This window comes from Gavialis gangeticus, unplaced genomic scaffold (genome assembly GCF_001723915.1).
Source record: "Gavialis gangeticus isolate Ggan-Ray unplaced genomic scaffold, GavGan_comp1, whole genome shotgun sequence".
Taxonomy (NCBI): Eukaryota; Metazoa; Chordata; order Crocodylia; family Gavialidae; genus Gavialis; species Gavialis gangeticus.
In genome coordinates this window covers 64,541,329-64,559,679 of record NW_017729029.1, presented here as the reverse complement: position 1 = coordinate 64,559,679, position 18,351 = coordinate 64,541,329, and the positions used below count along the sequence as shown (strand labels likewise).

General features: G+C 41.4%; 1 protein-coding gene across 4 annotated transcripts in view; it reads right to left on the bottom strand.

The window, feature by feature from the left end:
- FNIP2 (folliculin interacting protein 2) overlaps positions 1–18,351 on the bottom strand; it is a 96,009-nt gene that overhangs the window by 10,835 nt on the left and 66,823 nt on the right. For 2 of the 4 annotated variants that reach the window (XM_019521714.1, XM_019521712.1), the window contains exons 4-14: positions 17,576–17,676; positions 17,398–17,469; positions 16,105–16,205; positions 15,884–15,973; positions 14,598–14,669; positions 13,845–13,974; positions 8,089–8,290; positions 7,404–7,492; positions 6,387–6,533; positions 6,095–6,264; positions 958–2,326 (exon numbers count right to left, since the gene is read on the bottom strand). In XM_019521714.1, coding sequence (XP_019377259.1) covers positions 958–2,326; positions 6,095–6,264; positions 6,387–6,533; positions 7,404–7,492; positions 8,089–8,290; positions 13,845–13,974; positions 14,598–14,669; positions 15,884–15,973; positions 16,105–16,205; positions 17,398–17,469; positions 17,576–17,676 — 2,543 coding nt within the window. The remainder of the gene's footprint in view (positions 1–957; positions 2,327–6,094; positions 6,265–6,386; positions 6,534–7,403; positions 7,493–8,088; positions 8,291–13,844; positions 13,975–14,597; positions 14,670–15,883; positions 15,974–16,104; positions 16,206–17,397; positions 17,470–17,575; positions 17,677–18,351) is intronic. The other 2 variants (XM_019521715.1, XM_019521713.1) reach the window with 1 other exon arrangement.

Here is an 18,351-nt window from a genome sequence, read left to right as displayed (position 1 = left end):
CAGGTCCCTTCCGACCCTAGAAACTATGAAATAGGAACTTTTTGTGGTGCTACAAGTGGCCCAAACATGCTGATGCTCATTTGTAGGATTAAAGTCTACAATATAGTGCTACAAAAGTAATGTGTACCCAAGGCTCTGCTCTAATGGCAGACTAGAGCAAGAAAATCAAGTCAAGAATCTGTTTAATTAATAGCTTATATCCACATCTGCACACATGTAAATCTAAGGAGGCTTCTGGTGAACAAGCCCATTATGCTTTTTCTGTCTGTTAAACCAATTTTCAAGCATAGCAGAGGTCTTGCTGCTAGCATTAAAACAGAATTATGCCTGAGTTTTAGATTTCAGCTCTTCATATATTTTAAGCATTCATACTTTTAGTTTAAAAGAGTTTGGGGGGGGGGGAGAAGTAATCTTACAAATCTCAACTTTTCTCCTTTCCCCTAGTTCAGGGACGTGTTTTGCTCAAACTTTTCCAAAGGTTTACTTTCTGGCAGAATACCAAATGGAAAATTTCAGTTCCCAGGGTGCAGCTTCTTGAGACTTGATGAAAATAATAGAACCCAAATAGTGGACTCTCAAGTCAGTAATGCTGTCTGCTCACAAGGAGTTCCCTTGCACAGATCAGAGCCCAAGGGGTAAAAGCATGGGCCAGCCAGAATTATAATTGTGAAAACTGTTTGGAAACCTTTCCTGTAATTGCTACTTTTAACAAGTATTACAAATAAATTCCATTTAAGGACCATATTTACAAAAAGCTGGAAAAATAAGCTCACTGTCTGTCAAGACTTCATGTGTTTCATCCTATTCAATCCTGGACTTACACAGAGACTGCAAACAAGGGACTGCAATTCTTAAATCACACCATCATATCAAGGAAGTAAATGGAGACCCCAGTGCATTTCATAGATACACTGGGTCACAAAAGCTTTTGACCCTATCTTCATTCATATTTTTTACCTTGGTAAAGGAAGATCTACTTCTGCAAATTCTTTATGCCTCTTGTTGACCTGACCTTGAGGGTGCTGATCACGATCAGGGACATGTGAAGTGCCTTCATCATCGCTGTCTCCAAGTGCACTATCTGAACTTTCATTCCTAGGAATGTCTCCTTCGATTCTAGTGGAGATTTTCTTTCCACCATCCCCATAGGAGATATCTTTATGAACTACTTGACTGCAGTCCTGTATGACAGCAGAACTTGTTTGAATAGTGTCAGGGGAATGGCCCTCCAGATTCTTGGAGTTCAGAGTTCTACCTTCTTCCAAGCCTTTTGTTTTCATGGTTTTCTTTTTGTTATCACTGGGTACAACTACTTCACCTGAGAGTCCAGGAAGAGCGGAAGTATTTGCTACACGCATTTCAACTCTATTACCCTCAGCCAAGAGGTTATTAAACACATTCTCACTCCCTTTATATGATGGAATCTGTGCATAACAAACATTACGTCTAATACATGGCTGAAAGGGGGCCTTTGAAGATTCAGGTCGATTCTCTGCATTTTCTGCCAAGGCATTTGATGCATCTGAAGTACAGCTTATTAGCTCTGATTTTTGTCTGAATGTCTCAAGATTTTCATCCACTTCCTGCTGGCAGGTTTCTATATCTGACTCAGGTGATGTAAAACTACCGATCTGAAAAGTGACCCTTTCTAAATGAGGACTCCTGTGAACAAGCCTCTCAGGACAGGGTACAGCTGATGACCTACCAGACAGCTTTTGTTCTACTTCACAAAGAATCTGGCTGGGGCTCTTTAATTCATTTATTAAAACTTCCGATTCAGCTGGTTCTTCAAAATGGTAGGATATAGCTCCTGTAGCAGTTGCCATCTCTTTCCTGTTATCATCCACTGTTCCTTTATGAGACACATAACTGCCAGTTGAGCTGTCTTTGGATGCAATACAGGGCTCCTCAGTGCTTGCATCTGCCTTTCCTATTACTTCTTCATTCTTTTCTTTTGAAGATGGTGGCACAGCACAGGAGTTTTCTGGGTTACTTACACACCCTATAGAGATACTGTTTTTATTTCCACCATTCTCTTGAGGTAGGATTGGAGGCACAAGAGCAGGTTCATTTCTAACAGTGACAACCACATAGTCAGTTTCCTCCACCTCTCCCTTTTCCAATGCAGTTGTTATATTACTTCCATTCAGCATTTGCTCCCCCTCTCCAACCTTCCCACTCCAGGTCAGTTGATTTTCCTGTAGCTCAGAGCAGCGTATGAAGTATGTGAGCACAAAAAGTAAGCGCTGAACCAATTCTTTACGTTTTCCAACTATCACAGTTCGTGTCAGCCTAACTGGAGAGCCTATGGCACCATACAGATCACCTATACAAAGGCATAAAGAGATTTACAGTTGGATAGGATGATATATATAAAGTTCACAATTAGACAGAGTTTAACCTCAATACATATTACTTCAAAAGAACACTTGTAATTTGGGTAGTTACTTCTTAAATAGTTTGCAAAATGCTTTGTTTCATGGTAAATTCATAAAAGTTTGAAGCTCTGAAAACCAGGCATCCTTTCTTCTATTCATATGCTAGCTTGTTCTCGCACGATTGATTATAAAGGCTAGGCAACTACCATTCCAGCAGCTTTGAGGTGAAAAGGACGGAAGTTTGTTTTAGAAAAAAATGGAAATTACAAAAATGTTACTCTGATTTAAAAATGGTCACAAGGAAAAGAAAAACAAGTCAAGAATAAGTTTAACACTTGACCAAATCAATAAGACGTTACTGTACTTACTTTCTCTCATACCAAGTTAAGCAGTCTTAGAATTTTGCATAAAATATCTAAAATTTAAGAATGAAATGCCATCTACCGTATCTCAGAAAACAAATTACTTTCTCTGTAGGCAAAGGATATGCACTTCAAGTGACGCTACCCAGGCTATTGGGGAAAAAACATAACTGATAGTGTTATATCTATATAAATAGAACATAACACATTGTGTATTTTCACTTAGAGGTAGGTGCCCCAGGCATAGGGTTGGCACCTTTAGGATTGTTTATAAAATTTAAATATCCATGAGCTTTTGTAAGTAAAGAGATAGGGTCTTAGCATTGCTGGCTCCACAAGGAAACATAAGTAATCAACTACAACAATGGAATACCATGTGCTAGGTTTCTATCAGATGTTTCCCCGAGTCCAAGCAGCTTGGTCTGTACAAGTCCACAGAAGGCAGTGGAAGCCCACAGGCAGGGAATCGGCAACATGCAGCTCATAGGCTGGGTTCAACCCGCTGGAGCCACTGAATTCAGCCCATGGAGCCAGAGGGGCTGGGGCTGGCCAGTGAGGAGCTGAACTGCTGCTGCTACTTCTTTCCCACAGCTGCCTGGCTGCAGCACAGACACAGCTTCCAGCTAGTGGGGAACTGAGCTGGGGCCAGCCAGTTTCCAGTTGCGCCTCTGCTGAAGGTGGGAGGCAGGAGGAGGAAAATGGAAAGAAATGGGGTGGAGAAAGGTGGCAGCAGTGCAGATGCAGCTTCGTGTGGCCCAGCCCTGGTTCAGTTCCCCACTGGCTGGAAAACATCTGCAAACCAGCCAGAAAGCTGGGGGTAGAGATGGGCAGTGGTGACCCAGGCGTAGCTCCCAGCTGCCTGGCTTCAGCACGTGTGCAGTCCAACACCCTGCTTGCCCCTCACCGTTGACGTGCCACCAAAGACACCGGCCTGTGTTGGGCTGGGGTTAGGCTGTTTTGACCTGTAGCTTATAAAAGGTTATTAGCCCCTGTGCTCTAAGGTGGAGGAAGGCTTGCAGAATGTTTATTATTATGGATGATGTATGGAAAGAATCCAGATTGAATCTCAAAGCTCCACCATTCAAAAGAAAAAGTCAATTTACTTATAAGCTGAGCACAGCTGCTATGGAAATCAAATAAGCATGAAGCGTATATGACATTATGAAGTAATGAAGAGTAATAAACAAATAAACACCCCACATACACACACTTTAACGCCTTAGTCCTAGAAACATATTTGCACATTACATAACTCTAGACATATGAATAGTTCCACTGACAGGCATATTAAAGCGAAGGCTTGTTTGCAGGACTCAGACTTAAGTTAGAATTGATTGCATATAATTAACTTTAAACATCTCTTAGAGCAACTTGCTGGCAATTTAACATGCAAATCATAAAATTTCCAGACAGGTCTACCATTAACAGTGACAAAGATTTCTTAGAGTGATAGATCTTCTATGGGACCAACTATTTAGTTGGGATAAAGCTAGACAAGCTTTCAAATGCAAGACATCTGGAATGCAGCGAGCAACCCGAGGAAGAATGTCTTGCATTTGAAAGCTTGTCTAGCTTTATCCCAACTAAATAGTTGGTCCAATAGAAAATAACACCCTAAGAAATCCTTGCCTCTTGCATAATTTATAGACCATCACAACTACAACAACACTGTTACACTACCATTAACAGCAGATTTCTATCACATATGAAAGACTGAAATTAACTTAAATTTTACTGAAATGCCATGATCTACGAGAACATGGCATGTCTACAAATTTGTCTCTTTTCAGAGTTATTTACATACCAGTCACCCAAAATAATTTTTTAAGGAAGTGATCTTTTACCAAGAGAACCTTGACTTTTGAAAAACCAATGAACCACCAGGGGGCAACATTTTACTTCACATTGATGCAAGTTACAAAACATTCATATTTTGGACTATGCGAGAATATAGAACAGAAGAGATAATTTGATATCCAACTACTTAGCTCTGGTTGCATCTTTATAATCTTGGTAGGAAGACCAGATTAACACTACCTTTCTGTTGTACCTACTCCTTTGTGGATACTATTATTAGCATAAAGTTTGTATCAGTGTTCCCTCCTTTCCTATGGAAAACCACTAGAAGCTGCGTCTGGAAGGAAGGTCCAGATTACACCTTCATTTTACACCACTTTACACCTTCATTCCAACTCAATTTTAGACTCCTCAGTCCTTCGTTCTTCTCCCTCCTGTCCAAGCCAACTCCATTCTGCTCATTTAAAAAAAATCCAGTACATCACTCCTCTTGACAACTCTTCAGTTTTAAAGCAGGCGATGCTAATGCTGCAACTGAAACAACAGTTCTCAGGGTACCTGCGTCTCTGAATAAGAGCCTCGTCGCTACAGCCAATAGAATAATATAAGATAACAAGCAGCCAACACATGAACATCAACAGTTCAGTGTCTACATCTCATTTCTACTATGCTGAGTGTTTCTGACTTTTTAGCCTTTTTAGATAACATACAAAAAACTAGGACGAGAAGTATTTTCCAAAAGGTAAGAATAAAGAGCAGGAATTTGTGCAAAAATAGAATACTGGCATCTGAATATCTATTCTGCAAACAATCATGCCCAAGTATGTTGGTCACTATGTATCACCTGTATGAGGTGCAAGTTCTAGAAGGTTGCTGTAGGCAGTTTTAGTTGTTTCATCAGCTCTCTTTTCACATGCTTCTCATACAGAAGTTATGCCACTCCTGGCAAACCTGACCCCAGTTGTCTTTCCTGCTTAGTGCAGGGGGGCTGGACCTGATGATCTTGTGAGGTCCCTTCCAGTCCCTTAGAGTCTATGAAACTGAAGCATTAAGCTAAAGCCAATCCTTCCCCTCCCTCTGCCTCCCCCATCTGAAGATTTAGGGCCAGAGTCTGCAGCTGGGTTTTGTGATACCTTTGTCCTCTTGCAATTGCCTATCAGAGAATTCCCATGGGCTAAAGTTGTCCCTGCTTACCCATTTGCTCTGTAACTGGGCCCTGTTCTTCTTCCCAACCTCTTTCACCTTTCTTGACTTCCCTATTTCAGACTTCTGTATATTAGAGCCATCCTTGGAAAGTGTTTCACTGCCACAGGGGCCACTAACAACCCCAATCTAATGGCAAATCTTAAAGCTGCTGTGCTGGACCACGTCCAACTTTGAGAGTCAGTGATCCCAAACCAGTTCCCGGATATCATGCCAGCCCCGACATGCAGGGAGATGAAGTACATGTATTTCATTCTTGTCTGCACTTGAACAGCTCCCACATAAGAGGTGTAGAGCCAAGGGGAGGGTTGTTAAAAAAAATTCGATTTAAAAATAAGAAAGTTTGCTACTGACCAAGCTGAGCCCAGAGAGGGTTATAAGGATGTGATTTTGCCAGCATGTTCACAGACTGTGATGTGCGTTTCTCAGAAAAGGCCTTTATGGGAGGATGATCCACTGGCATTACAGTCGGGACCCATGCCAGATGATAAGTCAGCACCGCAGTTAACAAAGCAGCAAAGAACCTGAAGAAAACAAGCAAGGTAATACCAGAAAAATATCCTGCCATGCCCGTATCAGCATGCTTTTCATTGCATTTTTATGCAATGGATGACAGGTTCCTGAGAGGCAAAGGGAGGAAACATACTGGTTCTTATTGATGTGTTCTATCAGAAGCGTAAATTCCTTAAGAAATCGCTGACATAACTGGTTCTTTTCCAGTGTGCTGGACATCATGGTAAGCCACACAGGTTCTGCGATTCTTGGAACCGAATACAGGTTCCAGATTGTAATTCTGTCACAAAGAAAGAGAATGAAAAGCTAAGTTAACCTGTGTGCAGGAAGGCTGCCAAAATGAATAGTTCCAGTTTCTCTTCTACAATCTCTTTGAGCTATGCAGGTTTTTTCCATTGTCTTCAGAAGCACACTTTTGGACACCTTATCTAAAATGCATCATATTGTAATCAATAGTGTACTACATAAAACAATATCCACTACAAGGCAAAAAAGTCGGGCAATGCATCTCAGCAAAATCTAAATATCTGTGCTGTAGATGCATTAATAAACTGGAAAATCATGCATCAAGCTAAAGTGGTTCATTTAACATAGCAGCTGCTCCGCATACAAGCAATGTTTACTTCATCATACTTTCTGGTACACAACATCAGTGTGCAAATTGAAACTATAGGAGATTTTCCCTAGGAAATTCTGCCTAAAAATCCGTACAATGTAAGAGAAGTTGTGTATGGAAAATCCCTGTACTTGGTTAATCCAAGTACGTAGTACAGATGGAAATTTGTACAACATGCATAAAAGTTGAATATGACATCAGGAAAATCCCTCTGCCAAACACCTAAGTTCATGCTCAGTGAGGAAGTTCTACTGCCTCACCAGAATTAGTTAAAATTAAAAAAGTCAACAAAAAAAATATTAGTTTCCTCTTAATCTTATCATCAGAAATGGACAAATAATCTCCGCTGAAATTTTCCAGTGGAATTTCAGCTGCACTCATAGACCTGTCATAAGAAATCTCAGCCAAAGTGATTCAAGCCTGAAAGATGTACAGGCAGCTGAAAATGGGGTCTTGCAGTGGGAAGCACAGGGTAACCTTAACTACCAGCAGCGCTATCAGCTCAGCCAATAATTAAATTCAGCTGCAAGTCACCTGAATTCTCCCAGGGCATCCATGACGCGGCTGATATAAACTTGCACTCTTTGGCTGGATTCTGCTATCTTCCTACAGGAGATCATTGCCTAGATGAAAAATAAGCGAGAAAAGAAACATTCATAAAAGCTTCACATAATTTACCTATGTAAACACAAATTGACATATACTGTCATTAACAAACTGCGGTGATGCAGTCACTTAGGAAAAGGCTGCTCCCAGTCCACTGCGGGGCCACTTAAGACCAGTCCAAATATGCAACCACATGTGCAGGAGAGGAGCCAGGCAGAGCTATTTAGACAGTACTTCTACCACCTTTCCCTTTACAAGCATACCCATTTTGCAATGAAGCAGCCTGTTTTATTTAGTGGTAGTCAGGACCAAATTAACAGATGACTTGCTTCTCTGCATGGTGGTGCAGGGGAGGCAGGGGCAGGAAGGGGGGAGATAAAAAAGAGCTCACCTCCCTGTGGAGGTTCTGCCACAGTTGTGATAGCAAAACAGGTCACTGCCACCTCAGAACAAGTTTCCCTGAAAAGGGACTGATTCCTGCAGCAAGACAGGCTTCCTAGTGGCAGCTATGTGGTACCACCTCTGAACTGATGCTCAGGGTTGATGCCCCCCACCCCCAAGGTACTGCTGCTTGACATCTAGTTTAATGCTCCATTGAGCTGGAATTCTGTACCTTTTCAATTGCACACTTTAGCTTATTCATATGAGATTCAAAGAGAGGAAAGTGAGAGAAAAAGAAATCCTGGAAGTTCCTCTGTGCTTCTTCTCTTTCAGGCAAAGCAAAAATTATGCTAATAGCAATCTTCTTTCTCCGGATCATTGCAGGGTTGGAGTGGCAGCTTTCATCGGCCATGCTGAACATCTCTTCAGTAGACCTGCAACAGTGTAGTGGTAGACTAGTTACCTGAATGTTCCTTATGCAAATTCTGTAATTTCAGAAACAAATTCTGATAATTATTCAGTCTTCAGAGTTCTGCAAACATTTTGCTTTGGCCTAACCCCAAGATTAAAGAGAGACATCAGCCAAAGTCAAAATGCAAGATATGTTCCAAGTTAAAATGCAAAACATGTTCCTAATGAAAGTTTCTCTCTCAAAACTGCCTTCAAATCATGTCTATCCAAACTGCTCTGTGCATGTCCTTTCACATCTGATGAAGGGAGCTCAAGCTCATTAAAGCATATGCACTTCCAATTTAGTTTATCAGGTGCATCTTTAACCTGCCATCTGCCTAACTTCAGGCTAACACAGCTAACAATCTCTCTCTGCCACCACAGTTAACACCACACAAAAGTATCTCATAGGAATTAAAACTACTTCTGTTCCCCATCCATAAATTTAGAAGATTGCTCCTTATTGCACAAGGTTGTTACGGTGGTAGAGGTGATGAAATGACTTGTCGAATACCACAAGGGAAGTTTATGTCAGAGCTGGAAACTGAACCCAGCTCTTCCAGTGCTATTCCTTAATAACCAGATGACCGTATCTTTAAGATTTACATGCTCTGGTTCAGGACAGAACTCATGAAAAATACTAGTCATTTGTACGATATCCATCACAAAACCAAAGCCCCAGTCAGGAGTTGGCAATGTCTATGTGCTAGGTATCATACACACATTAACAGAGAAGTGTCTGCTCTAAGAGATTACTAATGAAGGAAAAGCCTTTTCATGGAAGATAAACCACAACTGCCTTTGGCTATCCTCATTGCAAAGAAAGAGTTGTGTTCTTACACAAAGATACAAAGAACTCAAATTGGGTATATAGGATTTTGCCTCTGTCAGACCCAAGGCATTTACATTGATGTGAATATTTAAGGTTGAGGAGAAAACTGGTCTAACAGGATTTTACATCAAAACAACTAGTTAAAGTAAAAAGATACCCTTTTAGTGCTAAACAGGACCAAGTTAACAGGGAATGCAACTACCTTTTCTCTCCCACTCCTGCCAACTCTTGTTCAGTGGCAGCATCTCCTAGCAAACAGGAATAAGATGCTACTTTAGAGCTTTTCTCACTGCCAAAAAAATAATTTAAAAAAATATATCAACCAATCAACTATTTATGCTGCACAAGTAATCATTCTCCATAGCAACCACAGAAGTCCATGGTGGAATGCAGCAGGGCCTCTTGACCTCTATAGCAAGCATCATCCTGACATCAGTGATGGATCCCTCCCAACTGGATTAGAGCTTCCCCAACTTCCATGTACCAGCTTTTACACTATGGCAGTTCCAGGCTGTAATTTGTGGATTAGGCACGTGGCCCAAGGGACAGAAACTAGCAACAAAAACTGCAGTCTGGACACCAAGAAGACAGAGTCAATGATTAAAAAAAATACATTGAGCTGTTCAGTGATATGATAAGCAATGCAATAATTAATCATGCTATCATTTCAGAACTAACAGGTTACTGAGATAAGAAAACTGGCTTTTCTCCAAGCTATTGCAGGCTCAGGCAGATACAGTATCAATTAAACTGTGTTTAGATTTTGAAAGTTATGTTTACAGCCTGAAGAGCTAGATCTTTTTATAAAAGGGAATAGGAAAGCGCAGGACAGAGGAAGAGAGAAAACAGTGCCTATTCACTTACAGGTCTACAAAGAGGAGCTACCTACCCATTTGACACTTACATTTGCTCACTACAATGAATTCCTGGAGTCCCCATAATCTTATGCAACATGTTAGTGAAAATACAAAGCCCAAACTGCACAGGCCAGTAGTCAGCAACTTTGAAGAGATGGGCCAGAATAACTTGGCTGGGATATGAGATAGGCTGGCTCTAGGACTCGCCCTCTGCTACTTCCCCTTACCATCCAGCTGCAGCACATGCGAAGCTCCCTGCCACTGAAGACCCCCAGTCCAAGGGCTGAATTTAGCCCATGGCCACAGGTTGCCAACTCCTGCCATAGGCACATCCAAGCACATTGAAAGGAGCAAGCCAAACAGCCCACTGAATGACTGGATCATGTTAACAGGCTTCACAGACATGAAGCAATTTTCATAAAGCTGGATCTTTCCCAGAGATACAGCACAGAATGCCCTTAAGGCAACATAAGTGCTTCACTCAGCTAATGAGAAGTAATCCTACTATCTATTATTGATTTAAGGTCATGTCAGGGAAGTAGGGGAGGGAGGGATTTAAATGCTCTGAATCTTCAAATGTACTGTCAGCTGCCAAATTGATTAAATAGCCTTTCACAAGCGATCCCAAGTGATTGGATAAGGGGGGAGGGTAGTGGTGGTGGTGGCAGCGACGGCAGGAAAACATGCATGCACACATGCTGGAAAATATTTGCACTGCAAGTCCGAATTTACTAATGGATTTACAGAAAGTGCTTTTCATAAATTAAGGGACTTTTCATGAGGCTATTTTATGGTGCTGTTCTAAATACACATAGGTGATTAAGTCCTTAATATTCTTAACATTTTTAGACAGAAAATAGTAGAAAATGCTAGCATTCAATCTAATGCATCCACCAAGACAAGAAAAAAGTAGTTTAGTGTACATTGTCCAATCACCCATAAGACAGACCTGGTCTGTCCAACTTCTAAGAGGTCAAAAGCCAAATGTCCTATGGGCTGCACCTGCAAGGGCCACACACCATACAGGTCATGTGAAGGCAAGCCACAGGCCTCCCAGGTCACATGCCACACCATTCAGATGCGCCCCCACCACCCCACAACTGTATCATGAGCCCACAGGGTCCCAAGCTCAACCTCTGTTCCCCATGCTGTGCTGCACTACCCTGTCCCCAATGTTAGGGCAGGGAATGGAAGCTGGAGGGAAGGGAAGCCCAGAGACTTTGGCTGCTGTTGTCTCCAGAGCTGGGAGGGAAGTGGCAGGTGGGTGGAAGACTTGGACAGCTCTGGAGGTAGACAAACTGCAATATCCAGAGAAAAACTTGCAAATAAATTGTCTCTAGACTTAACTTTTCCAGATAAGGATGTTGCAGCATAGTTAGCTTTATAAAATGGAAAATCCTAATAATAGACTTTGTAAAGCATCAACTACTACTTTTTTTTTTTGTGGACTACCATCAGGCAAACTCAGAGGATAGTTTTGAGCTGGCTATCTGAATAGAGAAGTGAAACTTCTCTGGAAACTCACCCTAAGCAGAGACTGTTTTCTGGGTGATCTTTTCAATAAACTTAGTGTGTATACATAATTTATCACCACATAGGGATGAGAATCAAGGCAAATCAGGAGAATGAAAACAGCTTGTGGGAAAAGAGTTCAAGACAATATTATGTCATTTGACTTCAGTGACTAGTATAGAGACAGAAATTCCCATGGATGTTGTGAAAGGAGTAGCTAGTCAGGATCTAAGAAACATCACAATCACATTCTTGTGCTGTTTCCCAGAATCTGAAATTGAGGAACTAAAGTCTGACTGGGCAAGAACAGCTTTCAAAAGCTGCTAATCATACTTGTGTGCCAAGTGACTATCTGGAGTTTCAGATATAAAAGTTTCATTTTCTTTCAGCCATTGGTCTAAATGACAGATACTGTGCTGCTTTGGCTATGCCTGAGGAAGTACAGATTCAATTTCCACTGAAGTAAATAGCAAAAATCCCATTGCTTCAGTGGTGCGTGATGAAATGAGATCACAAATGACTTTCTAAACAAAAAATTCTCAGCCTATTAGAACTATAATGTTTGAAATAACTTCCTTATTGGCTATGGCCAATTAAAAAAAAAATCCCACATACAACACTAGAGAAGCCACTAACCTCTAGAGAATAATTTGGTTCTGCATACTGTAAACATTACACTGAATAAAGAAACTACTGTTCTGATAACTAGGTCCCAATTTTACCACTTAAAAATAAGATGTGAAACAACTGAAACATGAGAATTTATTTTACACTAAACTGCAAGTCAATTTAATTGAACACAATTTAAATAGTTAATGAATTGTGGTTTGTTTAAAAAGCCACTGACTTCATTTTTGATTATCCTGTGACTTTTTTTCATTTGGTGGCCTTCAGCATGACCTCTTGGGCGAGTCAAAAAAAGTAAAAGCCCAAAGCAGCAGAGCACTTAGCATGTTTATCTGTCGCTATAAAATGGACAGAAGATGAATGGAGTACAACCACAAGATAGGGAAGCACTATAGCATAGTGGATTAGTGGGTGCTACTTCCATGCTGGAAATCAATGCACTAGTTCCCCTACTTCACCCCACCAACAAAAGGAACAGGGTATATGCCTACTCAGTAACAATTACAGAGGCACTCTGGTAAGCTTGGGGGAACCCTCAAGAATCACAGGGGATGAAGGTCACCAACTCTTGTCATTCTTAATTCCATCCACATGTTGTTTCATTAAGGCAGCCCAGCAGTACCCATCTCCACTTCCCCAAACAGAGCAGCACTAGGTTGAATACCCCTTTTCCAGGTAACATCGATGAAACTGGGAGAAAGCCACAGGCAATTCCTACACCCATCACCTCAATGCTGTCCCTTGCCCACTGGGTACCAGTACACATGTACAGTAAAACCCAGCTCACGGGGCTAGATTCATGAAAATAAAGATTTGCAAAGCAGCAGGAAATTACACACAGCTACAGCAGACAGCAGTGTGCACTGCTCCAGTAGCCCAGCTGATGGGGGTGGGGGGCAGGGAAAAAAAAAAAATCACAGTAACCAGCTGAGTGACTTGTTCTTAATTTACCTGCAAATTAAGGAAGTTACAAACCAACCAGATACAGTATCCACTTCTGGTATTCACTCTGAGCAGGAGTGATAGCCAAGATTCAGTCCTTAATCTCACCCACAAACGACAGTCTGTGAGCTAAGAATTTTGATGCCTTCTGTGATCCAGATATATAAACCAACGAAGCCAAAATGTGGGGGGTTTTTTGTTTTGTTGGGGGGGGGGGACATTATTTCGTGGCAGGGATTGGTTTGGGGTTTTTTGCTTTGTTTGTTTGGCTCAAAGTCCTGTTCCTTTCTGTCCCTCTTGAGTTTTTCCAAAATCATGCTGGAGACATCCTGTACCTGCCAAGAGTCGTCATGGGCTCCTACACCAAAGTTTCAATCACTAGTCATTAATTAGAAAGTATTTCTTATAATAGAATGGCATTTTCCCCTGTGATATTTGTTTGTCCTTCATCTTAATATGTAGCTCTGTTCTGACAGAAACAGCAGATGGTTTAATTTTCCTGTTTGTTTGAAAGGCTGTATTAAAGTTAAAGGATAAACTTTTATTTGCAGTTTGTTCATTTTCAACTTGGGTTTTGTAGTCCTTATTCACATAAAATGATTTTCTTCACTTCTTGTAACCTTAGGCCACTCATAAACACTAGTAGGTAAGTGACTAGACAAAAGTGCCAGAGTGCTTTAAGACTACATCATGTTAAAGTGCAGAGTCTTGGGCAGTTATAGTGAGTGCAGCCAAGCTGCTATTTTCAACAGCAGTTACAATACTCACCACCTTGGGATAATTCCATTCTCTAAACTTGTTGTTTGACTTCGGAGCCAGCGGCGCTGGTAACTGCTTGAAGAGGAGGATGAAGAGCTTGGAGATGGGAACGGCGTAATCAAGAGACTGCTCAGTGATGCTATCAAGAAAGGAACATTTTAGATCGGCCTTTCAAGTACTGATTAAATGAAAACTCCCCCCTCTCCTGGTTAGTATTACAAATTATAAGTATTGCTCTTGCTTGCAGACTTTAATTTTGGCCCAACCCTCCTTCAGCAAGAGATTTTTTTTTTCCAGCTATTCTTGGTGCCTTAAGAAAAAACTTCATAACTGTATTAACAGGACAGGAATGTTATATACACTGAGACTAAGACTATCTCGTCATTCTTGGGTTTGTACACAGCTGAAACGATGTCCTCACTAATGTCTTTCCAGTTGTACAAGCTAAGCAGTACCCCCTCCCTTCTGCAGTCCCCCTCTCCACCCTCCCCTGCTGTCCCCACAAGTAAAATGCCTTAGCTGAAACTAATCGGGGTAGTGAGGAGCTTGGATTGGTTGTTCCCAAGGACAGAAACCTTGTTTATAGACAGGGAAACTTCTTAATAGATTTTCTAAGCATGGACTGATGTGTTGTAAACAGGGGTGCCTCAAATTTAGCATCATTGTGTAGACAAAAGTCTGAACTGGTGAACTGTGCTAACTTTTGCTAATACATCAAATGGGGGTGGGAGGAAAAGGGAAAAGAAAAACAACCATGAATACCTGACCGAGCAATGCCACTGTCTCTGTCCTCATTTTGCCCTCTGCTAGGCATATCAACTGGTGTGCTGTGCGCTACAGCAAACAAATCAGAACAGAAAAATGTTATACAACTCTTCAGGGTGTTTGCCAGTATTAAGAGGAGCAAAGTTACATTCTGTGCTGTTACTTTAAATAAGGAATAGCTATGTCCACAGTCTGGTGAGGCCAGAAGGAATAGTAAGCGATGTTTTCAAATAGCATCCCACATAATTTGGGGGGTGAGGAGGAATAGATGCCTTTCTTCTTTAAAGCAAACAAATGCTTTTAAGTATCTATAGTAATGTGAATATTGTACATATTACCAAAAGACAAATACAGTTTGAATATGAGGCCCCTGTAAAGTATTTCAGGTGGATAGAGGCAGCCGAAATATCACTAGTCACTCTTGAAAAATCCTGGTTTGTTTTATTTTTGTAGGGTTATTGGTCCTAAAACAGCAAACATCACTGTAAATGGGTAGCCATCTACAAATGTAATTAGATTTTAATTAGTTTATTACTACCAAGCATAAAGTTTCACAGGATGGAACAAATATTCAGGGTAATGGATAGCACCTCCATTAAGCGTTAGTATCACAGAATCACCTAAGTTACACAGCATGCAAAAGTTGAGAGAAATACAAAACATCATTATTAGGACTTTAAATGTCCATTTTTGTAAATCAACAGGATCAATTAGGGCTGAGCTTTATCCACCTGCATGGGCCATCATTACATCTGTAAAAGAAGACTTTGATCTGCAAAGGAGATGGAATGCTACTTCAAAAATACAAGAAAAGTCCACTGTTTTAAATTCCAAACATTAAGCCTCTCAGATGCAGCTCAAGAAGGATTTAAAAAAAGTTATCCTCAAATCAGAGATCCACAGGTAAAGTAAGAAAGAGGCAAAAGTAATCTGCACACCAGGAAGAGACCTGCACACTAGCAAGAAACCCACGATAGACCAGGAAACATAAGTCCTCCTAGAATTGCAAGGGCTCGTTTATTATTAAAAACATATTATATATTACTCAGGAAATATCCTGAGTATCAATACAGGAGGTAGGGTGGGGAGAAGAACAGGAAGCTATCAATGCAGCCTGGTATTTCACACAGATTTGAGTCAAACAAAGCCAATATTTGCCTATTATCATAAACTTAGCCCTTTCTATTTCTAGAGAGCAATTATGGATCTCCTGCCAAGAATCAGAGGGAGCTGCATTTGTGTGTATGGGTGGGGTCACACTGTGCTCGTCATTCCTCACAAACCTGCAAAGAAAGAAGCACTCCGGATGAGCCGGAGGGGGCCTCCTTCAGATACACCTTGCAGCAGTTTGCTGCTACACAGCTGTAACACACCTAAAATGAACCGAGGAGAAAATTCAAGACAAAAACAAAAAAATTAAAGAGACAATACAAGGAAAATAAGATTTTAAAATGGCCTCACATTAGGAAAAGATTTAATTATTTTTTTTAAAGAAAGTATTTACCTAGATTACTTCCACTACGACAAGTGCCCAAGCCATTTTGATTAGAGTTCATCTTTCCCAGACTGGGATCTTGGTTGATGTATTCAAAACTATCTTGTAAGCTAAAAAGAGAAAGAGAGCTAAGACAGACTATTGTTAAGGGTACTATTTTTTTTACATGGTAGTTGATGTCTAACTTCACAACCTCAAGGATCAGCAAATTTTCTTTCAATAGATATTAACGATCACTATTTATTTTCCATTGCAACACCTTTTTTTGGATGATAGTTCCAAAATGACCCAATTTTAGACTGACCTAGATCAGGGTTGCTCAACCCCCAAGCCTGCAGCACCGTGTCATCTAGCTTGCAGGACTCCTAGCCAGTCTGGATATTTGGTGCCAGGGGAGCAGTGCCACCACTACCCTGCTGCCAAATCTCTGGACCCATGGGGAGTCCTGGGCACGGTGCTCTGGATCTAGCACCTGATTCCAGTGCACAGGAGGTGGGAGGGGGCGGTGCCAGGCCCCAGAGTCCAATCCCAGTGTGCAGGAAGTGGGAGAGGTTAACTGGGTCCCAGGGCCTGATCTGACCCATGGGGCCAAAAAGTTGAGCACTAATGACCTAGGTGATTCTTGTGCTTTTGGGGTGCAGTAAATAGTAAACACACATTTTCAACCATGTTAAAGGAAAGAGAGAAGTAAAGAAATGCATATATCCTTGTTTTATTACAAAAAGCAAGCCATTAGCAGGTTGTGACCCAAAAGTGGTTGCATGAATAGGGTTGTGAACAAACTTTAAAAATGGAGTCTCCTTTAAAGGAGAAAAACATGGGAAACGGTGGCTTTTTCCTTGCAGGCTGGCAGAGTTCCAGCCTGCAAGGGGCTCCCCATAGCCTCCCCTGCCCCACACACCCCAACTCCATACACTGGGGAGCTGGAGGTAGAGGGCAGCAGGTCAGGACTGTCCATCAATGTTTACAAATGGGTCCTGGTACAAAAAAAGGTTGAGAACCACTGCACTAGATGGAGAAGCTTTGAGTTTAATGCACTGCTTTCCCCAAGTACACTGTGAAAAGCCTGAAGGATCCCATTCCCCCGCCAGCTGGGGGATGAAGAGATTCAGCATGAGAACACTGAACCTCAGAGTCAGGTTTTCTCCTTTTCAATCTTTGGCGACAGTAAGTTTATACCATTTCCTTTTACAAGTACATGCTTCCCTGTTTTAAAGCAGTAAAGCTTAGAAGCAGCAAACAGACAAACTCTAAAAGAGGAGAGAGGCAGAATAAAAAGAAAAGAAAAGAAAAGGCTCTTACTTGTTTGTGCTGCCACTGAAGCTTCCCACTCGGGCTGAGAACACTTTACTTATCATCAGCTGTGGAGGAGAGCTGAAAAGATAAACAATCCCCATCATCTCAGTGGCTCGCCAATTCCAATACTTCCTCTTCCCTTCATTTTCAAAACCTGGCAATACTCATAAAAGAGGGCACTTACCGTATGTAGTGGATTTTCAAGGTAGAGCCCTTATAACTCATTGCCACTGAACCAAACATCATTTCTCCCAACATGTTGACATCAGAAGCTGGTCTGGTATACTGCAAGTGAGGGGCGGAAACAAACAAAACAAAACAACCATTCATAACCAGTTGTCTATACTAATGTGATTTGCCACAGAACTTTCTTCTGAATGCGGAATAAAGGTAATCTCCGATTCTTGGTGCAGTGGTACACACCAAGTGTCACTAGTTAAGGACACAAGTATGGCTGTAGTATACACTTCATTTCAGTTGATTAGAAAGGCCCTCTAGAAAGTAGGCAAAGATTATACCTCCCCATCTTTCCAACTGGCCCAAGATACCTAGTACTGTATACCCCAGTATTAATATTCACATATTATTGGACGTTAAAAAAAATTTTTTAAGTAAGCTTTAAATGGTTCTTTTAAAAACATTAACTCGGGTAGTAAAATACACTAAGACAATTTAAAAAACAAACAAACCTGCCCTACCAAGAGAATCAACTTCCTACATACTGGGTGCATCTACACATGCAATTAAGGTGGAGCAACAAACCCAGATGCAGTTTGTGCTGGAGTCAACTGCTCCCACGCACAGCATCTACATGTGTACGTGGGGCAACAAAACTTTGAGCCAGGGCACAGCAGCCCCGAGCTGGCAGTGGACCTGGGAGAGGGTCAGCCCCAGGCTCTGGGTGGCAGCATCAGGGCTGGCTGGGACACAAGGGTGCTGAAGCGTGGGGTTAGGTGGCAG